Source organism: Dermacentor silvarum, chromosome 1, assembly GCF_013339745.2.
Source record: "Dermacentor silvarum isolate Dsil-2018 chromosome 1, BIME_Dsil_1.4, whole genome shotgun sequence".
NCBI lineage: Eukaryota > Metazoa > Arthropoda > Arachnida > Ixodida > Ixodidae > Dermacentor > Dermacentor silvarum.
The window spans coordinates 51120247-51144532 of NC_051154.1; the positions used below are offsets into that span (position 1 = coordinate 51120247).

The 24286-nt window shown below is 47.8% G+C and overlaps 2 protein-coding genes across 4 annotated transcripts in view; one reads left to right on the forward strand and one right to left on the reverse strand.

The window, feature by feature from the left end:
- Positions 1-16295, forward strand: part of LOC119438277 (E3 ubiquitin-protein ligase Topors) — a 43336-nt gene extending 27041 nt beyond the window's left edge. The window contains exons 2-4 of one of the 2 annotated variants that reach the window (XM_049667852.1): positions 6927-7210; positions 11778-12043; positions 14719-16295. In XM_049667852.1, the coding sequence (XP_049523809.1) occupies positions 6944-7210; positions 11778-12043; positions 14719-15826 (1641 nt within the window). In that variant the 5' untranslated portion in view covers positions 6927-6943 and the 3' untranslated portion in view covers positions 15827-16295. Of the gene's footprint in view, positions 1-6886; positions 7211-11777; positions 12044-14718 lie in introns of those variants that run through there. The other variant, XM_037704777.2, reaches the window with a different exon arrangement.
- Positions 7057-23504, reverse strand: LOC125945688 (uncharacterized). 2 transcript variants are annotated; one of them, XR_007467132.1, is made up of 3 exons: positions 23190-23502; positions 19444-19544; positions 7057-7195 (listed from the first exon to the last, which is right to left on the reverse strand). XR_007467132.1 is itself a non-coding variant. In XM_049667928.1 (3 exons), the coding sequence occupies exons 2-3, from the start codon at positions 19535-19537 to the stop codon at positions 16619-16621; spliced, it is 561 nt and encodes a 186-aa protein (XP_049523885.1). In that variant the 5' UTR covers positions 19538-19544; positions 23190-23504; the 3' UTR covers positions 16420-16618. The 2 variants fall into 2 exon arrangements, 1 of the variants encoding a protein (XP_049523885.1); XM_049667928.1 differs by lacking the exon at positions 7057-7195 and adding an exon at positions 16420-17085 and having other exon boundaries at positions 23190-23504.
- Between the last annotated feature and the right edge of the window lie 782 nt (positions 23505-24286).

Here is a 24286-nt window from a genome sequence, read left to right on the forward strand (position 1 = left end):
TATAAGGGCTGCTGCGCATGACTTCTAGACTTCTATTATTTCTGATTTTGAGTGAATCCGGCTTGGCATCGTTTCGGTTACTGAGTGAATTCCATATACAAGGTGTTTCAGCGAACAGTTTCTAAATTTTTTAAAGGTGGCCTGTGGCAGATAGTACAATTCTAGTTCATGAGCTCGTCTACTCGAAGAGGCGGGTATTACTTTACAAAAAATTGAAATGCATAATCGACTAATGAATAAAATTAACCAATTAAGTTTTTAGCTAATTACCTTATGGCCCATATTGCAATTTACAAATTCTGGTCGTGGAATGCGGATCCACTTTGAACTAAATCTCTGACACCACTGTCGAGATATTAATTCTCTAACTTTGCATAGAAATACATTGATGCGCCAGTCACTTTCTCAACAAAACGTCGTTTTATGCATCAAAGCACAAAAGTATGAAAAGAACAAATTATTGGATTTTACGTGCCAAAACCACGATCTGATTATGAGGCACGCCGTAATGGAGGACTCTGGAATAATTTAGACCACCTGGGGTTCTTTAACGTGCACCTAAATCTAAGTATACGGGTGTTCCAGTATTTTGCCCCATCGAAATGCAGCCGTCATGGCCGTGATTTGATCCCGCGACTTCATGCTTAGCAGTCCAACACCATATATCCACTAAACAACCACGGCGGGTAAGCGCAAAAGTAACTGGAACGCCAATGGATTTCTCCGCAATGTTCGGGAAATAATATCTCGAAACTGGTGCCACACTGAGAAATAGTTCCTAGTGCATCCGTCTTGCGAATTCCACGGCTAGAATTTGTAAATTGCAACACGCGCCATATTAAGTTAATGTTAAAAACCTAATTGGTGATTTTTTAATTATTCGATTATGCATTTCAATTTTTTGTGCAAGTAATGTCCACCTATTCTCTATAGACCAGCTCATGAACTAGAATTGTGCTATCTGCCACAGGCAACCTTTAAAAATTTTTTGAAAGTGTTTGCTGAAACACTCTGTATTTATGGCCCTTGCATGCAAGAGGCGATGTTTCCATCCCTAATGCGTAAATGTTGTAAATAATTAGAAGAGCTTTTTTTATTTATTTTGTAGCCAGTCGTTATAGCATTGCCTACTGGAAAGAGAATCAATATTGTGACACACATCACTCACATGCTTTTCACACGCCGTTGATAGAAGACTCTGCCGAAGGGGTCACTGAAGTCTGCAGGGTTTTTTCAGGGTAAAAAAAGGCACGCAAAGTAATTTGAAGTGAGGTGAACATACATAAGCTTTTTGCCACAACAGAAGTGAAAATATGGAGGCAACGCAAAAAAGTCCTCAAATTATTTGGGTAACAGAACTCCGGTAACGACATTTTAGGGGCGCGGGGCGGGGCTGAGATCATAATTCCCGATTTCTCCGTGCTAAACTTGAGGCCTGGATTCTGGATTTGTCGCTGCGTTGCCACACATATTCGCAAGTGCCAATAAACATCTTGCGTTATCCACTAGTGGCACTACGTCGTCTGCATACATCAGTCTAGGGACCTGCTGTTGCACCTTTGCCCATTACGCATGTACGATAAATCAAACCCTAATTCGCTGTTTTCCAGTCGTCTTTAACGTAAAGCGTGAACAATGGAGACAGAGGACATCCTTGCTTATATCCTTGGTGAATTCCCACCATTTCATTACGATCGACCTTCCATATACAATTAACTTGTACTTTCCTGTCTCTATATATCTCCCCCAGCAGCAGCACCATCAGCGTCCACTGCAGGACGAAGGCCTCTCCCTGTGATCTCTAATTACCCCTGTCTTGCGCTAGCTGGTTCCAACTTGCGCCTGCAAATTTCCTAACTTCATCACCCCACCTAGTTTTCTGCCGTCCTCGATTGCGCTTCCGTTCTCTTGGTATCCATTCTGTAACTCTAATGGTCCACCGGTTATTCATACTACACATTACATGGCCTGCCCAGCTCCATTTTTTCCGCTTAATGTCAACTAGAATATCGGCTATTCCCGTTTGCTCTCTGATCCACACCGCTCTCTTCCTGTCTCTTAACAGCAGGGCTAACATTTTTCGTTCCATTGCTCTTTGGGCGGTCCAACTTGTTCTCGAGCTTCTTTGTTAACCTCCAAGTTTCTGCCCCATATGTTAGCACCGGTAGAATGCAATGATTGTACATTTTTCTTTTCAACGACAGTGGTAAGCTTCCAGTCAGGATTTGGCAATGCGTGCCCTATGCACTCCAATCCAGTGGCGGTCCAACTGCGCCGTTTGCGCCATTTTGCTACAATTCTACTCGTCTACGCCTTGCTGCGCAACTTGCGCCAAAGCGCCATCTTTGCCTTGGACGCTACGCGGACATAGCAGTAGCGTGGCCGATCCCTCTGTTTGTGGACAGACCTGCGCGGATAAGCATTCCGAGCATCGACGACGCGGACTTCGCGACCAAGCTTCGCGCACGAAATCCTCGATCGGACACGCAGTTAAACCTTTCAGCGCTCGATGATTCGGGATTCGCGACTAAGCACATCGAGCGTCGAATCCTCGGGCCCGCGGCTAGGCATTTCGCGCATCGGCACTTGGGACTGCGCGACTAAGCACATCGAGCGTCGACTCCTGGGGCCCGCGGCTAGGCATTTCGCGCATCGGCACTTGAGACTGCGCGACTAAGCACATCGAGCGTCGACTCCTCGGGCCCGCGGCTAGGCATTTCGCGCATCGGCAGTTGGGACTGCGCGACTAAGCACATCGAGCGTCGAATCCTCGGGCCCACAGCTAGGCATTTCGCGGCATCGGCACTTGGTACTGCGCGACTAAGCACATCGAGCCTCGAATCCTCCCCAGTAAAAAAAAAAAAAAAAAAAAAAAAAAAAAAAAAAAAAAAAAAAACCGAAAACAATAAACAATTGACTCAAAATTAGCTTTTCCAATAGGAATCAACTGGGACCAATAGGAACCAATTGGAAAATCCTTACTTCCCACCGGTTACGATTGGGTCAGAGGAGAAACCAATTGGAGTTCCCAATTGAAATGAACTGGACCCAGTTGGGACCGATTGGAAAATCCCTAGTTCCAACTGGTTACGATTGAGTCAAAGTGAAACCAATTGAGTCCGATTGGACTTGCCAATTGGAATCAACTGGGCCCATTGGGAAATCCTTACCTCCAATTGCATGGTTACAATTGAGTCAGGGATGCAACCAATTGAGTCCAATTCGACTTGCCAGTTTGAACTAGATAGGATCACCTTATACATTCCCAACTGAGTCTAATTGGACTACCGATAGGAATAAACTAGCTAGAACATAACCAACTGAAAAATCATACTTTCAGTTTATGAACCCATTCAAGGAAACTGGAATTAGTTACAGCTATATATGCATGCAGTACTATCTATAAGGCTATAGCAAACCAGGGCCGGTATTTTGTAGCGATTACTTTAAAATAATAATGCCTTTTCGCGCTTATCGCGCTTTGTCAGTGGTCAGAGCGACGGTCCGCTCGCGTTATCAACGTTGATACCGTGTGCGGACCGTCGCTCTGACCACTGACAAAGCGCGATAAGCGCGAAAAGGCATTATTACTTTAAAGGCATCGCTACAAATACCGGCCCTGTTTCTAACAGCTGCATGGAATCCCATTTACGAAGTCTGTTAGAAAAGTATCCGACCTTATTATTATTATTATTTTTTTTTTTGCGAACACCTGCATGATGGATATCAAACAAGCGCGCTTGCATCAGCCGACCTTGAACCTTCGTGCTCATGCACGAATTTTTTCCCGCCTGCCGATAGTAGTAAGTGGTTCGTATGGAAAGGGAAAGGTTGGCGCTATCTTCTGCAGCCCATGGGGGAGCACGGCTCAGCGCCAGTCCTGCCGATGACGTCAGTCGCTGGGACGCAGCGTTTGAGTGAGGTAGTGCGTAGTGCTCTCGTGTTTTTTTTTTTTTTTTTTTTTTTTTTTTTTTAATTGCAAGGAAGATGATGGAGCGAGTGGAGCATGCAGAACTGCATGAAATTTTGCCAGAAACTGGGCGACAGCCAAGTGGAAACCATTCAGAAGATTCAGACGGCTTTCCGTGACGATGCTATGAGCAGCACACAGATTAAGGAGTGGTACAAGCGGTTTAAAGACGGCCGCACATCAGTGAAGAGCGAGCCACGCTCCGGTCGGCCATCAACATGCCGAAATGACCAGCTAGTTCATTGCCGAAGTGAACGCCGTGGTGATGCGGGACCGTCGTGTGACTATCCGACAAATTGCGGAAGAGGTGGGCATTAGCACTTTTTCTGCACATTCCATTATGACCGAAGATTTGGCCATGAAGAGAGTTTCGGCGAAATTCGTGCCGAAGCTGCTCACTGTGGAGCAGTAGCGCACCCAGGATCTCTGCCAGGGGGGGGTTGACAGTTTGCCAATACCATCTAAACAGCACTAATTTCGATTTCTTCACGGGAAATTGTCAATAAAATGCGCTTTTTGCGAGTGTGCAGACGATTTCGCGTCTTACATCTTAGTTGCAGTACTGAAATGCGTAAGGAAAGAAAAGGGGTTAAACAAAAGGGGGGGTCAAGTCGGCCTCAGGGGGGGTTTCCAACCCCCGAATCCCCCCCCCCCCCCCCCGTCGGTGCGCCACTGCTGTGGAGGAAAAGCAACTTCGTGTTGAAGTCTCACAGGACATGCTGGATTCCATAAACAGTTACCTCGACTTCATGAACACCATAATCACTATAGTGACGAGTCGTGGGTGTACGGGTACGACCCGGAAGCCAAATCCCAGTCGTCACAGTGGAAGCATTCCACGTCACCAAGACCAAAGAAGGCCCGCCAAGTGCGCAGCAACGTCAAAGTGATGCTGACTGCTTTCTTTGACTCCCGCGGTGTGGTACACAACGAGTACGCACCACAGGGTCAAACGATCACCAAAGAATACTACAGGGATGTCCTCGTCGCCTACGTGATGCTGTGCGGCGCAAGAGACCGGAGTTGTGGTCAACAGGAAATTGGCGCATCCATCACGACAATGCTCCTGCACATTCCTCGCACTTGATTCAGAATTTTTTGGCGAAAAAACAGACTCCTGTATTTCGACAGTCTCCTTACTCTCCTAGCTGCTATGGCCCCTGCGACTTCTGGCTGTTTCTCAAAATCAAGAGGCCATTGAAAGGAGCGCGATTTCAGACAAGAGAGGACGTTATGGCTGCAACGACAGCTGAGCTAAACTCCATTCCGAAAGACGCCTTCTCGGAATGCTTCCAACAATGGCAGCGCCGCTGGGAGAAGTGTGTGGAGTCCCAAGACTACTTTGAGGGTGATTATAGGTTTCCAATGCTCCAGTTACGCCACTCTTTTTTCTTCGGCCAAAGCTTGGCTACGTTTCTAACAGACCTCGTAGGTTTGCTTTGTGGAGTATATACATGTGTAATGGTATTTACCATTAGTGCAATTGGTCATTCCAACCAATTGGTTTCAAACCAATTAGCACGTCCCATTGGGTATACAATTGGTCACTCCAACAAAAACCAATTGGTCACGTTCCGGTGGGTTCAATTGGTACAATTTTGTACTAAATTACGATTGGAAATTTCGCAATTGGTACATTTACCGTTGGAGTCAATCCTTTTTTTTTTTTTTTTTTCGGGCCCGCGACTAAGCATTTCGCGCATCGGCACTTGGGACTGCGCGGCTAAGCACATCGAGCGTCGACTCCTCGGGCCCGCGGCTGGGCATTTCGCGCATCGGCACGTGGGACGGCGCGACTAAGCACATCGAGCGTCGAATCCTCGGGCCCGCGGCTGGGCATTTCGCGCATCGGCACGTACGTGGGACTGCGCGACTAAGCACATCAAGCGTCGAATCCTCGGGCCCGCGGCTGGGCATTTCGCGCATCGGCATGTGGGACTGCGCGACTATATATAAGCACATCGAGCGTCGAATCCTCGGGCCCTGTTGGGACGCCGGTTACTACAACCTCGACCGGCGTTACTACTAGGGTAGCGTGGCGTTCTCGGCAGGCTGCAGGCGTCCGGTAGACCATGGCGACCAGGCAGGGCGAGACGATTTTTAGTGCGAAACTTGCACTGTTTATTTCATGGTTGGTGAAGGATAAAAAAAAAGAGAGAGAATAATAAGAAAATACATTGCGGGGCCGCCTAAATATGACCGCTAAAATCGTAGGCGGGATTTTGCTCACGTCAACGTCACGTGACATGTCAGCTGAGTCCGGTCGGGGATTGGCGGCTGCTCCCTCTCTCCTAGGCGACGTTGCACGTGCTTGCCTCCGCTAGCGGCGACTCGTGGGTCCCGTTTGGTACGCGGAAGGAGTCTCCCCCTGAGTTGCACAGTTCGTGGAAGGCGGCCTTCCCTCCTGATGCGCACGCACACAAAGGGGCCCGTAATCACTGCGGGGCGCCCGCCAGACCAGGGACCACTCGAGACACCCATAGCAAATTAGGGATCCATCCTCCGTTTCGATTAGGCATAGGGCCGTATTCTGAAACGTTCCACTTCGGCGAAATTTCTTTTTCGCTTTCGGGCACGCGATGATTGGCTGTTTTAGCAAAATTGGATGAGCTGATTGGATGGTTGAGCTCGACGTCATTCAATTTTGCTCAACCAGCCAATCAGCACACACCTGAAAGCGAAAAAAGAAATTTCGCCGAAGTGGAACGTTTCACAATACGGCCCATGGTCCTTCCAATAATCCTTTTTTCACGGGGTGTCACATGGCAATCGTAACAGCCCGCGGCTAGGCATTTCGCGCATCGGCACGTGGGTCTGTGCGACTAAGCACATCGAGCGTCGAATCCTCGGGCCCGCGGCTAGGAATTTTTGTTGCACAAAATTGTTTTTTTTTGCATTTTTAGTCACTTTTGTATTATGTGTGATTGCATGAAACTATTCTCTTGTCCTGCTGCAGCTGTGAAGCAAGTTTCCATGGCAACCAATGAGGTGGCGATGCCATCTGCTTGCAGCAGCAGTGGCAGTGTGGCTGCCGGTGAAACTCTGGCCTCGGCGGTCAAGCTGGAAGGTGCGAAAAGGGACAACGCTGCCCCTCCCCGACCGCCATCGTCCAAGTCGCCGGAGCGGTCGTCATCCCCGGAGCAGAGCTGCCCCATCTGCCTCGGTCCTCTTGAGGACAAGTCGTTCGCCGGCAGTTGCTTCCATACCTTCTGCTTTTCATGCCTTCTGAAATGGTCAAAGGTTAGTCTAGCACTCACTAGAGCCACTATGGCAGTAAAGAAATTTGTCCATTATGGACGCCTTTCTTACTGTTTTAGTTTTTATTAGTTATTACAGTTAACACGAGTTGAGTCATAGGCTTGGTTTGAGCGGTGAAATAAATTTTATGCGTAAGTGTCAAATGACCCATGGAGCGAAATGCAGCTCCACCAACGTGAAGCCTGGGGAGGTGCGAAGCATGCAGTGGATGCACCGTTAGTGGGCTCATACTGCCTTAAGCAATGGCTTATAACCCCATAAATGAGGCCTCCCCATTACGACGACAGAAGAAAAGTGAAATTCTACGCTTGAATGATGAGCGCCAACGCAGCCAGCTGTGGAAGACGACGAACGCGGGAGCGCGAGCATGAGCCGCTTGCTTACCGTGACGACGATGACGACAGGAGACGCCGACAGCCCGGGCGCATAAGGTGCTTCGCGCCTAAAAAGCTTGAGAGCATCTTGCGATGCATTACACATTAGCAGTTTTTTATTTTTACAGCAACACTGTTAAAGGGGACTTGCACGACTGTTTCTATGCAGCGACAGTGAAAGCCAGCTGTGTCCTGTGGCAGTGTGTTTAGTATCGAAGGTCAAATCAAAGAACAGCTAGAAATGCAACCTGCAATGGAGGCTGCTAAGCCTTCATTGCAGAGGTCGCAGGATCGAATCCCAGCCACAGCGGCCACATTTCGATGGGGGCGAAATGCGAAAACACCCGTTTACTTAGATTTAGGTGCACAGTAAAGATTCATAGGTGGTCCATATTATTCCGGCGTCCTCCATTATGGCGTGCCTCATAATCAGATCGTGGTTTTGGCACGTAATACCCCATAATTTTAAATTTAACAACGTGCAATGGAGTCCTGAATTGTCACTTTCAAATGCAATTATCAAATGACTATAAAAACGAAGTTAGCGTGTGTATACCTCACTCAAATAGACAACTTCCTTGTGCAATTTTTTTACCAGTAGTCCATATTTTTTTTCTCGGGTCACATTTTGTGCTACGTTAGAGGTCCGCTACGAGTTTTGTGTGGCTGCGGCAGCGAAAGCTACAGCTTGGTCCAGTAATTCAGCATGTTCAGCCTGTGTGGGAGCCACGAAGCGGTTGTATGACCTGGGCATCTGTTAGAATTCGCATGCGGCATCTGTGATGACACTAATGAATTGTCACTGTAAGAACAGCCAACCAACAGACCCCTAGTACTCTCAATCAAGCATACGAGAACTCGCTTCTACAGCTTCACTGTCTGTGATTGATGAGTTGCTCAGATTGCAGACCATTTTCTCGAATACTGTTGTTGCAACCAATACACAGAATAAAGTTTTTGAGAAGCAGTCTACAGCAATGGCAGAACGCCACATGGCAACGTGACTGTGCAGGATTTAACATAATGTATTTGATATTCGAGCACAAATAGAATGATGTTAGCTCCAACGAAATAATATATAATAGAATGGGTAAGCTAAGATCGCAGATGCAACGCAATGCTGCAATCTAAATGACGCAAAGCTCGTTTGAGTTAGCGAGGTAGCAGCTATACCGGTTGACAGGCGCATGGCTTCTCCGCCTGTAGCTGTTGGCTGGCTGTCTGTGGTAAACGGATGACTGCCATGTATGATGCTTGTAGAGGAAAGACCTTTGACGAGAGGTGTATGCACAAAGAACGACGGATAAGGCTTCTATGCCCACTATGTCGTACCCATTCTCAGGAATTGGCCACAAGAATGGGCAGATACCCAGACGATTAAGAATTTGGCAGAACGAAAATGTTTAGAAAACATTTTTCAGTCTCACTCTTGAATTTTTGTGAGTAGCAAAAGATAGTTTAGTTCTGTATTCACCCAATGTGGACCAATGTATTATCTCTGATTTCTTTAATAATACACTAGAAATTTAATACACTGTGACCAGAGGTGCGCGTGTGCAGGGTTACTGTGATTCATTCTCTAAAGCCCACAATGCCCAATGCGTTGAAAACATTTAATTTCATTAAATTATATTGGGTGTAAAATAAAGTGCCATCACGCTTTTCTCTTTCCACCAGCTAGTTCCTGTGTCCACCTCGTGCATTGAGGTATGAGGACCATTGATGCAATAACTTATGATTTGGCAATGACAGAGGCTTGTGTGACAGGTGTTACCCTTCGAAACGTTCTGTACCAACCTCCAACCGAGCTCAAAAAATGCATTTGTGCTGGTTCCGTTATTTCAATGACCTGAAACTTAGATGCTTTCTCGTTTTTTACGGCGAAGCTGCTGGCGCAGCTAGCTTTCGAAAACGTTCTGTATGCCTGTTCTCACAATTTCATGGAAAAAAAAAATGGACCACTCACAAAGTTCATATTTTCAGAAAATGTGGGAAATGTTTGGGGTGATACGCAGATAAATTTTGGAGCCTCGAGTTATTTAGGTGGTAGATGAAAATTTCTAAACTTCGTTTTCAGATGGCCCAAAGACAGTATGTGAAACACTTACAAATGTTTACTGCTTTCTTGGAATTTCCTACTTGGAGAAAATAAGGGCCGTGCTATTTGTGTCATGTGCTGACAGTTTGAAGTGTGCAGAATAATTATGGCTTGAAAATAACTACTGAACACTTGTTTTCTCAAAGTTTTCATGCATTATACAAGGTGTGCAGTTAGCTTTCTAGGTATTCTCAGCGAACTAATAATTATAATTCTATAATATATAATTTGATTGATGTTGAATTGAATAATTGAATTTAATGTTGTTTCCAGTCCGAGGAAACAATAAGTTTTACTACATGGAAGACAAACTAGCACAGAGGGCAAATATCCAGCCGTCTACCTGCCAACTCATTTAGCTAAAACACTTTAAGCTTATTATTGAAACTTGCTGCTCAGTTCCAATCAGAAGTGTTTCAAGATGTTTGCGACGCAGTTTGAATACAACCATAATAATCACTGCTTTTGATTTTGGTTCACCATTTTCGCTTGCACAGTTGTGCGCATAGTGCCAGAAGGGATCAACTGTAGTGTCTTTCAGGGCGCCCGTCTTGCTTTGGGCCATTGAACCCCATGAATTGCGGGGTCTCACACGTGCTCTTGGGACAAAGGAACAACACAGTGGTGCAAACATTTAAAAGGACACTTATTACGCCTTTTGTACACTAATGCCTGCTAGCCGAATTACTCCCGACGAAACATTCCGATGGGTGCGCGACAAATCAAGGAATTCCGACTTACCGAGCGAATATGTTCACTATCATGCTGGACACCAAAGCCTAATCGTTCACATGTACGGTCACGTGAACGGTGGTGCCTTCGAACCAGCGCCTCCACTATTTTTTCAATATGCCAGTGCAATCGCTCGCTCTGCAAGGGAACCGTTGGTGTGCCTTAGTTCATTAAGTTGCCGCGATGTGACGCTAGCCAGAGGGTACGACTGCTTGCGCCACGCGTGCGTCTGAGCACGCGCCGCTGCCGTTCCGGAGGAGATGCGGTGGACGCTTCACGCGTCTGTCAGGATTTCTTCTTCCGTCTTCCGTCGTGAGGCGCGAATGCTAGTCGACCGGAGAGAGTAGGAAAGGGCGATCAGAGAGGGTGGTGAACGGCTGGGTTGGCCGCATCTGGCTGGTATTGAAAAAATTGAGGAAGTGCTGGTTCGAACTATCGAGTTCGTCCATCCTGGTGGCGCGCTCCGAAGCCTTTTGCCGAACGGTCCGGCAAATGGCCGGCAAGTGCACTAAATGCCCACGCTGCTCAGAATCAATCAATTGATCTCATTTTGTCGAACCCTTCCCCCCTCCCCTTCTTTCGTGCAGAGTAGCCAGCCACACAGTTACTCTGGCCAACCTCTCCGCCTCTCATTTCCTATTTCTACCCCAAACAAACCTGGTAATGTTGCACTGTGAAAGAGCCAACAGCAGCTGCCAGTCTATAATAGTCTCGACCAGGTTGTCATAAAGGTAACCAATAAAAGCTGGAGCAATTTGCACAGTAGCGCATGCGAACTTGGCAGAATGGCTTTCTTGAACTATTGGTTGGTATTCAACCTTAGACAGGAAGCGCAGTCGAGGACGGCAGAAAACTAGGTGGGGTGATGAAGTTAAGAAAATTTGCAGGCAGCAAGTTGGAATCAGCTAGCGCAAGACAGGGGTAATTGGAGATCACAGGGAGAGGCCTTTGTCCTGCAGTGGACATAAATATAGGCTGATGATGATTCAACCTTAGACAGCACACACACACACACACACACAACTGGACCCAACTACACACCTCTCCGCTTATGGTATGCCTTCTCTTATATTGTTCTTACATCGCCCACTTGGGTGTTAAAGCAAGCTCAGTGGAGTGGGTGAAACCAATCTCAATAATTTTTGATAAGGCTTCGAAGTTGCAAGTTCCTTATTTGTTGCAAGTTCTGGCCGCTCTTATGTCTCATGATAAGTTGAATAGACCTCTTACTGTGAGGTGTCGCCGCGGCTGTTGCTGTCCTTTTGATTGAGCGGCTTTCATATTTGTGAATCTGCGAAGTCCACTTGGCGACGTCATTCATTTCCCCATTGTGTTTTCGTTGCAGGTGAAGGCCGAGTGCCCGCTGTGCAAGCAGCGCTTCAAGAGCATTCTTCACAACGTGCGCTCTTTAGAAGACTACGACCAATACTTTGTGCACAACAATGCTTTTCAGGCATCTTCGACGGTGAGAGCTGCCGCAGCAGCGGAAGCGATGGTGGCATCTACATCACGAAGCTCGCCGATGCTGCTGACGGGGCAGTCAAGGCAGCGCCGGCACTCAGTCGCGCAGTTCTCTACAGGTGACACAAGGAGTATCTTCGTACGGACCAGGTCAGTGTGGCGATATTGTTCTTATGACCCTTCAAGCAAGTCTTGTCTTAGGGTAGTGATAGCCTTTGTAAGGGTGTCTACTGCTGCAAGTTGGGATGGGGAGAACTTTTCACTAAATTTAGCTACATGGGATACAAAATGTTGAGAGACCACTCACACAAGCCACGTTGCTCGCAGTTAGTGATGTGGAAGTAAATGTCAGTGAACTTTGCTCTCCGCCACCAGAGAAATATGTGAGCTCTGTAAGGGACATACTTACAGCATGGTAGTTTAGCGCGCTATACTAAGTACACGCAGTAAAATCTTGTTAATTCTACCATCGTTAATTTTGGAAAATCGGATCATTTGGACTCGTCCTCTGGTTTGGCAGGCATGTGCATTATGTAATGCAATTGAACTCTAGCTAATTTGGAGACACATAGGTTATTTCTGACAACTCTCAAAGCTCGGTGAGTGCAGAGCGGCACAAATGTTCAATGCATAAGAGCAAAGGCGGTGCTAAAGTCCAACCGAAACAAAGCAGCGGAGTTAGCATCGCCATAGTCGTCAGTGGAAATGGTGCGTTAATGAGAGGAATGCTGGAATGCTTCATACCTATATGTGCCTTTGTAGCATTCTCGTGTTTACCGCCACACATAATGCCTCGTTCGTCGCTTGCCTTCATAACTGCGTAGTTGTCATCCATGATTGCGTAGATAGCGGCCATGATTGTTTTGTCCGCAGCAGTTGCGGCAAACAGTAGTTTTGTTTCGGCTTGGTGTGCGTGTTGGCTGTGTGCTACGGAACTGTGACGAAACCTTCTTTCTCTAAAGTGCCCAACCCTTGTGTGCATGCGTAAGTTGGACTGTTGCGGCAAACAGTAGTTTCATTCTAATTCGGTGCTCAAGTCGGCCGCCTCATCCTACTTGATTTCTTGATAGTGTTCCATCGAGTATCATGCAAAAAGCTTATAAGGAAACTTGAAGTTAGACTAGGTACAGGCCCCATAGTTGACTGGATTTGCGGCTACCTTGCTAACAGTACTCAATTTGTGCACAGAACGTAACATCGGGGGTACCCCAAGGAAGCGCTTTGGCTCCTATTTTATTTCTAATTTTTAATAGTGACCTACCAGAAAAAATTGCAGGAAACGTCAGACTATTTGCAGATGACTGCATTCTTTATCGAAATATTAACTCCCATGATGACCACATAGCATTAAACGACGACGTAAAAGCAGTGTCTAACTGGTGTGCCGACTGTCAGATGACTATCAATACTAAGAAATCTGCTGTTCTATCTATCACAAGAAAAGAAGAAAAAAAAGTGACGCAAACTTTATGCATACCGTCAATGACGTATCGCTGGTACGAGTTCAAGAACGCACATACCTCGGATTAACATTAACACACAACTTCAGATGGAACTCCCATATTAACAACGTTCCAGCCACTGCAGTGAAACGCCTTTTCTTTCTTGGAAGACACCTCCAACTAGCACCACCCGATACAAAAATTCTAGCTTACAGAGCTTTTGTCAGGCCAGTCTTTGATTACGCAGATGTTGTTTGGTTCCCATACACTTGACAACTAATTAACAAACTAGAAGGTGTACAAAGGAAGGCACTGCGGTATGTATACGATAAACAAACTAACAGACTCACCCGCCAAACTATTTAACTAAGCCGGAATCTTAACAGTACAAAACCGAGCAGTCATAGTCCGTTCTAAGCTTATGTACCAGCTCCTACACAACCGGTTTAACATTGATACCTCTAGGTACATCTCCTGAACTGAAACACTGCCAACGCGACATAAACGCACACAAACACTCAATGAGTATTTCTTTCGTACCGACTGCTCTAAGAATTCGTTCTTTCCTTTAGCAATAAGAGAGTGGAATAATTTGAGCAAGTCCATTAGTAGCAGCTGCTCATTTGATACATTTGCTAGTTCAGTGGAAGAAAATCTACTCGCCTTACAGCTTTGATTTACTTGCTGTGTGTGCTTTGTCACTTATTTTCATATGCTAGCACCTATTTTTTGTATATTTTAGCTTGCTTCTCTGTTAGCACCATTTTTAGTTATACCCCTTGTAAACGTACACACTCATGTAATGCATGATTTGTTAGCTACCTAATATTACTATTTTTTTCCCCTTCTTGATGTTCTAGTGTTTAAAATGTACACCCTTTCATCCAAAAGTGCATTTCCACCGACACTGAGGTTTTGCATAATGCATTATGTGCATGATTGCATTGTTTATCATGTCCATCACATATTTTTTATCACGTGTTTACTAGTTTTTTCTTGAATTGGTTTGTTTTATTTTTACATTAGGGTTCTTCTTGGTAACCGTAAATTGTGCCCATGTCTTGAATCTGTGATGGTGGACTTAATTCTGTTGTTTTAACCAAGGAAAAACTTTTGCAAGAACACTCTTGTAATTATATACTGTATTTATATTCGCTTTGTTGTTCGCAACTCCTACCGTTCTACTGGTCCTTTTTGTTATAATCCCTTGAGGATTGATCGTATGTGGAATAAATAAGTATAAATTCTGACAAATTTTTTTTTCGGTCCCGTGAAATCTGGATGAACAAGGTTTTACTGCACATTCTTCGTTAACATACACTTGGAAAAACGCCATTTGTTTGGCGCAACAAGAGAGCTCAATGCACTCCACATTCTCCACAGCACGCCAGCGCCAGCGCCAGAACGCCAGCGCCTGTACGAGCTGGACCTGTGGGTGTACCTGTCCGACAACTGGCGCTCGTCACGCCACTTCACGCCGGCATACTTTCGCGAAAATCCCGCATGCGCCCACCGCCTCATCCCGTGGCTCAACAGGGAACTCGTGGCCCTCCTGGGTGACAACGATTCGCAGATCACCTTCGCCACCGGGCTCGTGCTGCAGCTCCTTAGATGCTACGAGGTCTGCAGCCTCCAGTTCGCCTTGTACGTGCAATACTTCTTCGGCACCCGGACAGTGCACTTCCTGCACGAGCTGGCCGCATTCATTGCGTCGCCGCTCGACATGGTCGCCTACGACCGGGTCGCCGTGTACAACTACCGTGCCCATGTCGTGGCACGCGGAACGCCCGCTGCGGTGTTCCTGCAGACGCCGGAGTCATCGCTGGAGGATACCTCTCCTGTGGCGCCGGTAACGCTCGGGGCGCACTCGGACCCGAGTCAGCCGAGTCCCAGTGGCCTGCACCACAATGTGACGACCAATTTGGTGGATCTGGAATCGGACAACTCGGATTGCATGATAGTGAGCTCGGTCATGCCTGCAGTGCCAACGCGGTCGAGGACACCGATTGTCATTGAGCTGTCTTCCTCGGACGAAGGAGACGCAGAGCGCCGCACCACCGCACCGGCTGCGGTTGCTGCAGCGGTGTCGACCACGCCCTTGCAGCAGCCCGCCCGGAGGTGCAAGCCCATGGCTGGGAAGAAACGCTTGCTTCAGTTGTGGTCCAGCAATTCGGACACTTCTACGGCAAGTGACACGGACTCCGATGACGGTGGGGTCGACAGGGCAGCGCAGCGCCTGCGCCGGAGAGTGGCGATGCGACGTAAACGGTCAAGGGTGCTGCCGCCTCGAATTGCTGTGGCAGCGCCAGACATAGCTGCGAGCGTTGCCCCCTCCTTACCTGCCCTGCCTGCTGCTGCTGCAGCTGTTGGAGACCACACTTACACTTCTCTGTTGGGCCATCATACGTGCGAAAACTCGATGCGAAAAGATCAGACGAAAAAGGCTGTGCCGGCAACACGAGGGGTCAATTCTTCCGAAGACGAATACTAAGCTGAGCATTCTGCCTCTTTCACGGTTGACTGTGGTAGCAATGTGAGGTTTAAAAAGTGTGATAAATTGTGATGACTCGTTTGCATTGACCAAAGCACGTGAATGTATCCTTTTGTTTTATCTTGCAGGCCTCTATTATTTGTTTTGTACAATCCCCATACTTTTGCATCATTCTGTTGGAGCTCGCACGTAATCACTGTCTGTGGACTTGCACGTGCAGAAGTTCTTAAAGTTATACCGAATATGCCCACTTACAACCTTGCAAGACAGTGTTTGCAGCGATTGGTGTCCTATGCTAGGGAAACCAATCAGCACCACCATTTCTAACATTGTTGATAGTGTTAAGGAGAACACCAATGCGTTTTGCCACCGATTTATAAGGACATATTCCTTGAAACTGGCGCTAACCACAGGATTTCTGCTGTATTGATATTACTTCATTACTTCATCATTTTAAATGTAGAATTGGGACATGAGCTCAAAAGTGTTCAAATAAAAGTTTGATGAGATTTTGATAACTTTTTCGTTACTGTTAGAAATGTGCTTATTTTCTGTGCTTTATGTTTTACCATTTTATTTCAAGACGAATAGCTGCAATGTATATGAAGCGTGCAGACACGAGCGTACAACAGTGAACAACGTTTATTGGTAACGAGGCTTTTTATAGGTGCTGGAAGTGTGCGCAGAGAACATGCGCAGTGGGCAAGGAGGGGTGCCAGTGACGATGCATCAGCCTGCCGTGTGCAGTGGCAAGGAGGTGTGCCAGTGATGATGCATCAGCCTTCTTCCCCCTCAAGGCTGGTAACGATCTGGCGGGCGGCAATTTCTTGTGGACCTGTGCAACATGTTCTCGCCAGGATCAGAATCTTTATAGGTATCACAATTTGTGCCGCTGACGTCACTTGTAACTTGATTGTTCTCCGTATCTGGTCTGCTATCCGCGCCTGTCCCACCTGGGCTCTCGGGTTGTTCGCTTTCGATCACTGGTGCACCGGGTTCCCCAGCTTCGGTCTGCTGTGCGTCAACGCCGGGCTCTTGCTTGATTTCTGTTTCACAGGCGGCAAACCCAGAGTTAGTTTTCCTCGCTCTTAACTGGTCGTAGTGCCGACGATGAAGCTCGCCATCTCCAGATTTGATGGTTGCCATGCGGTGGCCTTCGGGGGCCTGCACAACGCTGGCCTTCCATCTGGCTCCAGTCCCGTAGTTCCTGTACCAGACAGAGTCTCCCACTTGGCGGATTGTTCCGGGGTGGTTGGCATCTGCGTGAGAATAAGGGTGGCATGACACGATGTTATCCAACTTGCATCTAGGCTCGAAACCAAGCAGCATGAAGGCTGGTGTTTTTCCACTGTGCAGGGGGGTGCGTCGATATTGAAGGAGAATTTGGTCCAATCGACCTTGCAGTGTGCCGCTAGCATTCTTGCGCAGTCCCAGCTTAACCGTTCGCACTGCCCTCTCTGCTAATCCATTTGATTGAGGATGATAAGGCACGGTGCGAAGGTGGCAAATTTCGTTCTCTTTCGTGAACGACTGAAACTGCGCACTAGTGAACTGTGGTCCATTGTCAGAAACCACGGTTCGGGGCAGGCCAAACCTACTAAACATTGATTGTAATGCTTTGATAGTACGTGCCGCGTTGGCTATCTTCATGGGGCTCACCTCTATCCATTTCGTATGCGAGTCAACTGCGATGAGCAACATCTGTCCGTCAATCGGACCGGCATAGTCTATGTGCACCCTTGACCACTTTTCTCCAGTTTCCGGACATGGCACAGGCTCCTTGGCCGGTGGCATGCTGCTACACTGTACACATACAGGGCAAGTATTTACAACACGTTCAATGACCCTGTCCAGCCCCGGATACCAACAGATTGACCGCGCCAGCTTCTTCATTGACGTCATTCCTTGATGCGTGTCGTGCAGCATGCGTAATACGGCATTCCGTGCGGCGACCGGAATTATTGCTCAATGGCCCCAGTAGACAATGTCATTACTGCACACAAGTTCGTGTTTTTTGAAAAAGAATGGACGCAAGTCTTGATTTAATCCCGGTAATTTCCTAGGCCAGCCGTCGCGAATATAGCCAGCTACTTGTTTGAGGGTGCTGTCTGCTTTTGTCATCCGGGCCAAATCACTTGATGACATCAGCGTGGTGTCAAGTTGGTCAGCGAAAAGTACGTATTTACGGGCGTCGTTGTTGATGAACTCCACGGTACTGGCATCGTGCGGGCGGCGTGCCGGAAGGCAGCTCAGGGCATCTGCTACCTGAAGAGTCTTTCCTGCCTTGTACTCGATCTTGTAGGTGTACCCGCTGAGCAGTAAAGACCAACGTTGAATTCGCGCAGGTACGGGCTTCTCTGGGCTGAAAAGTCGCAGCAGTGGCATGTGGTCTGTAATTAGCGTGACAGTGTTACCCAGTAGGTATTCCCAAAATTTGGTCACGCCAAAGACTACTGCCAGCGCCTCACGCTCAATCTGTGCGTAATTCCGCTCTGCGGCAGTTAGAGTGTGCGAGCGAAAGCCGACTGGCTTCGCCTCTCCGTTGACCCGGTGGTATAACACAGCGCCGATGCCGTAAGACGACGCATCTGTTTCCAACACGAGGGGCTTTCCCGGATCATAGTGCATGAGGAACTTGGTGTCTTTTATGAGGCGTTTCGTTGCTTCGAACGATGCTTCTTGCCTTGCTCCCCACTGCCAATGAGCGTTTTTCTTTAACAATTCATAGAGCGATGCAAGCACCGTTGCCAAGTTGCCAAGGAATGCATTGTAGTAGGTGACAAAGCCGATGAATGACCGGAGCTCAGACACACACGTCGGCCTTGGCATTCCCGATACGGCTTCAGTGTTCTGCGTTTTAGGCAAAAGTCCGTCTGCGCATATGCGGTGCCCAAGAAACTCTACTTCTTTCTCTCGTATTTTGCATTTGCTTGGATGAAGTTTCACGCCGTAGTCGTGAAACCTCTGGAAAACTTCGCACTACTTATCGCAGTTATCTTGTTTCTCCGCCACTACAACGTCATCCAAGTAAACTTGAACGCCTGGTATTCCTTGAAGAATGGCTTCCATGCGTCTCTGGAAATTGGCTGGTGCGGACGCCACACCGAAAGGAAGCCGGTTGAAGCAGAATAGCCCCTTTTGCGTGTTAACCACTAGAAGCCTTCTTGTTTTATCATCTAGGGGCAGCTGACTGCAAGCCTCCTTTAGACCGAGCGTGGAGAACACTTCACTTCCGCTTAAGTTAGCGAAGATGTCCTGAATTTTGGGCAGAGGGTATTTTTCCGTGTGGCACGCAGCGTTGGCTGTGACCTTAAAGTCACCGCAAAGTCGTATTGACCCATTTTTTTTTACCACCGGCACAAGGGGTGTTGCCCAGTCAGAGCAAGCAACTGGTGTCAAAATTCCAGTATCAACGAGACATTCTATTTCTCGGCTAACTGCTTCTCTCATTGCATAAGGCACGGCACGCGCCTTAAGAAAACGAGGTACGGCCCCTTCCCGCAAGCGCAACTCAACGGGTGGTCCTTTAATTACACCTAGCTCGTCAGAGAATAAATCTTGAAACTCGCCTAATAATTGCCGCACTAGTAACGCGTCCTTAGAGGAGGACGGCTTACCGGGGGCGGCCTTGATTCCGACGGCGAGCACCTGCTTTCCGTGCTGTTCGAAGGCCTTGATGACATCCCGTCCGCACAAATCAGGCCCGAGCATCCCAGTACTGGAATGATTAATTGAGTGAGATCAGAGAGTGCATGGAATGATTAATTAGATCGCTTTCAATGCGACCAATTCAAAACACGTACCGACGGCAGCGCTTACGGGCTTCCCACCTCTTGCCACCATTAAATTCATCATCGTTAAAAGCCGCAGCGAAATTAACCTGGAAATAGCACAACCTTCGTGAGACGCCACGGGTTGCCTACTCTCCCCGCAGCTCTTTCAACCCACACTTTTTCGAACAGCGTCAGACACCCAACGGGACAGCAGCCCCAGAAGGCCTGGCGCGTCCGTCCAAGCCGTTTCCCATGGCATTCCAAAAAAGCAGCCGCGCAGTGGTTGCCGCCGCTCACGACCCTGTTTAGCGCTTTAGGCGCGAAGTACATGTCTATAGGAATGCCCCTGTAGAGGTACGCGCACCCGATGCGACAGGGGCTTTAGATGTGATCGCACGCGCATTGTCCACGCGGGTACTGTGTGCAGTACAAGCGGCACTTCAAGAAAAAGCGCCTCCGGCACATGGTCCAAGAGGGGCTGCTTGTATCGTCCCCGACTCCTCTCGCCTTCTCTCGTGTTTTCAATTAGCGTCATCCCTACACTCACATAGTCGGTGTACGCCTCTGGAAACACCCCGTCATTCTTCTTACGTCACTGTATCGCTATACATCGATCCACTGGCGTAGCCAGGGCTGACCCCTCCCCCCCCCTGAAATTTCCTGATGAACCCCTTTCCCGCTTTCCCACGGAACCGAAAGTTTCAGGACGTGGGCTCCGAAAGGGAAACTGGAAAGCTTGAATGTTAAACCAAAGCGAGAGCTTGTGGCGGTCCGAAGGGAAAGGGGGTGGGGGCTGTCATGGGGGCGATACCCTCTCCCAGCACTGATCATTGCGGCCCACGCATGGCGCGCCTCTACGTCATTACAGATCGTGTGAACCATAACTGCTGAGGGGGATAAGCGCTAAAAAATTCCACACACAGATAAAGATGGAACAAGCGCGTGCATGGAACATGAAACTTGGGGGCATTGTTGCTCCCCACCAGGCCTTTGTGTCGTCGAAAAGCTTCTCATTTCTGGTACTTGACCGAATCGCCGACCACGCTGCGCGAAAGAAAAGTATTCCGAAAATATTGCGAATTGCTTGTCTAAAAAACGCATAAGCCCCCCCCCCCCCCCCCTTCCTTTTAAATGTGAAGCATTTTTTGGCGAACATTTGCCAATTTGACAGTATCTATCTATCTATCTATGTATCTAGCCACCTACGTAAATTGGCATAGTATAACAAGAGTGTATGACGAACATAAATGATAGGTGATGACATGAATATCATGACGTGTGTCATGTAGGTCATGAAACAGCTGCCTACGTCTTGGTGCTCTCATGGCCGTTTCGTTAACTGGTAGGTACCAAAATTGGCATAGTATGAAAACAGTGCATGACTGTCACCGACCCCGTGAACGAGGCGCAGACGCCGGACCAAATTCCAAAGCCGACTTATCACCTTCCGAAAATAATCCCACGAAAGCAAGGACAATTAAGAGTGGGCCCTCTGGTGCGCAAGCGAACGCCGGTTGCTGTCCAAAGACCGAGTCAGAGCCCAGAGTTGTCAAAACACAACAAAATGTATTCTTCACACAAGCACACTTGCACACTTAGGCTAGACGCAACACAATACAAATCAGATGGGTATTCACAAAACACAGGAATATAATTAACGACAAGCACTAAGAGTCGAACACGTAAAGTTCAAAATAAAAAAGAAAGACTAAGTGTCCAATCGTATTCACCAGTGTTGGTCTTGAAGTCGGACAATCTCGGCGTAACTCGGGGCAAATCTCGAAGAAAGAACTTCTTCCGGAAATGCAGACGCTCGATGAACCCGTCGACTAGCTTGCCGGGGAATCCCCTTCTTCCGCAGACGCTCGCTCTTCACGTTACATCACTTCACCGGTGCGGACTGAACTCTTGAACTCCACACTCTGATTCTCGCACGGTGGTTATATAGCTTCCACAGGCGTTCTCGAACCTTCCTATCGGAGTCGTGATCTCGTAGCATGGCCAAAGCTTGGGAAGCTTCTCGTCTTTTCTCGTACCTTCGACCACCGCCATCGGAGTGTTGTCAAGGGGGGTGGGGGGGGTGATGACTCATGCTGTTGGCCCACGCTCACGCTGTAGTTATCTCTTTCGGCACGTGACAAGGTGTCTCGGCGCGCGCGTGTCCTCTCTCTTTCTCTCTCTCTCTCCGGTTATCGTCGCTTCGTCGAGGCTCTTCTAGACGTTTAGGCGCCGTTCGCGTCGCTGTTTGAGGCGTATGCGCTCTCCCCCTCTGTTGAAGTTGCCGCAGGGTCGGCGTATTCTTTCGCTGGCTTGCGTGACACGCGGCGCGCGCTTGGATTACGCGCTCTTTTGTGACAATGACGAACATAAATGATAGGTCATGACATGAATGTCATCACATGCGTGTCATGTAGTTTGTGAAACAGCCGCCTAAAATGACAATGAACCAGCGAAAAAACAGTAACACTCAAAAATCACTGAAAGGGGTTCGGACGTGGGTAGTAATGGAAGGAAACACTAAAGAATGATGGCAGAAGTCAGTCATGAGCATGAATCATAAAATGACAATGACTCGGAAAAAAAGATGAACACTCAAAAACCACTGAAATGGGTTTGCACGTGGCAGGCTCGTAGCCAGGAATTTTTTTTTGGGGGGGGGGCACTTGCTGAAGGCCTTGACTATTTGAGGAAAACACCTATTTTTTAGTAATTATTTTCGGAAAAGCACGGAACGATCCAAATTTCGGGGGGGGGGGGGGAGGAAGGGTCCTTGGGCCCTCTTCCTGGCTACGGGCCTGGCACGTGGTTACTAAGTGAAGGAAACACTAAAGGATGGTGGTAGAAGCCATAGTCATGAGCATGACTCAGCAAAAATGACAATGACAGCGAGAAAAGATACACTCAAAAACCACTGAAACCGGTTCTGACGTGGGTACTACTAAGTGAAGGAAACACTAAAGGATGATGGCAGAAGTCATAGTCATCAGCATGACTCAGCAAAAAAATTACACTCAAAAACCACTGAAATGGGTTCGGACGTGGGTACTAAATGAAGGAAACATTAGAAGATGGTGGTAGAAGTGATAGTCATGAGCATGACTCGGCAAAAATGACAACTCAGGGAAAAAAATTAACACTCAAAAACCACTGAAATGAGTTCTGATGTGGGTAATAAGTGAAGGAAACATTAAAGGATGATGGTGGAAGTCATATTCTTGAGCATGACTCAGCAAGAATGACAATGACTCAGCAAGAAAACATTAACGCTCAGAACCCACTGAAATGGGTTCTGACATTGGTACTAAGTGAAAGAAACACTAAAGGATGATGGCAGAAGTCATAGTCTTGAGCTTGACTCAGCAAAAATGACAATAACTCAGTGAGAAAACATAAAGGGATACAGACACAAAAGTTGGCGGGTGGTTTTTTGCGTCGGAACAAAAGTTGAACTGTTGAAAATGACTAATACAATTAGCTGCTTTGAACAAAAGAACGAGAAAAATCCTTTTTTTTTTGCGATTTTCTGTTGTACCTTGCCTCCAAGCGGCCGCCGGCAGAAGCTGAAATTTGACGTCGTAATTAACACCCACCCGCGGTCAAGGTCGGCCACAGCTGTCACAGTGTTTCCAGGGGTGTCGGTCCCTCGCAGTGTTTGTTTAACCCCTTTCGGCGATCTTCGCACGTGGTCCGTCTGAAACACTATCCCAGTCGGCGCTCCACGCAGGTGGTGCGTCTTACATGAGGCGGAAGGACGTGCGTCGCGGCGGAAGGACGTGCCCAGACATTGCTGTTATAACAGCATCGTCGGTCGTGACACGCCGTCGCACACGTTTCCCAGAGACGAGAAGGTGCGAAAGATTTGGATACCTGCCTATTAGAGAGCTTTAGCTTGTCCGGTAATCGGGTAAACGTGAGTGGCCTGTATGGTGCTGTCACCTGGTGGCGCAGAGCTCAAACAGACAAAAACAGCTAATATTGCAGTAACCAAGAGTATTCTACTTCGCTGCTGGTGTAAATCTACGGCAGCAATACGATTACGCCTCTGCCGAAAATTTACGCCAGGAAATGACCCATAGGCGGAAAGTTTTCATTTTTCCGGGGGGGGGGGGCGACCAGCGCTATATATATATATATATATATATATATATATATATATATATATATATATATATATATATATATATATATACACGCTTGGCCCATTGAAAAATCCAGTTACTATATATATATATACCATCTGCTAAAAATTTACTGTTACTATATATATCACAACGTTTATTAAAAATAACAGGTGCAGGGAGCGGGTGGGTGGAGCCCCTAGTCCAGGGCTCCACTGGCTTGAGCGGTCCGCCGTGTCTGGTCGAGGAGCGCTAGTTGCATCTCCCCATCCTCGCTGGCGAGCCAAGTCTCCCACTGCTCCTTTCCGGAAAGTTTGCCGGCAATTAGCGGTGTATTACTTTTGGGTGGCCTGTTCTGGCAATCCCACGTAATGTGGGCTAGAGTTGGCCAGCCTCCGCACCACGGACAGTGAGCGCTGTAGAATGTGGGCTGAATGGCATGTTTCAAATAAAGATTTGGATATGTGTGCGTCTGTATTCGGCGCCAGTCGTAAGAGTCCCGCCCGGATAGATCAGGGTGTGGTGGACTGTACTTTCGTCGCTCGCGCCGTTGGTACTGAAGGATGTCT

Excerpts from the sequence above, each read along its gene's own strand:
- LOC125945688 (XM_049667928.1), bottom strand. The coding sequence starts at position 19,537 with ATGCTCGGGCCTGATTTGTGCGGACGGGATGTCATCAAGGCCTTCGAA. Across the intron at positions 17,086-19,443 it reads CGGAATCAAGGCCGCCCCCG|ATGCCAACCACCCCGGAACA; the intron begins GTAAGCCGTCCT and ends ATTCTCACGCAG.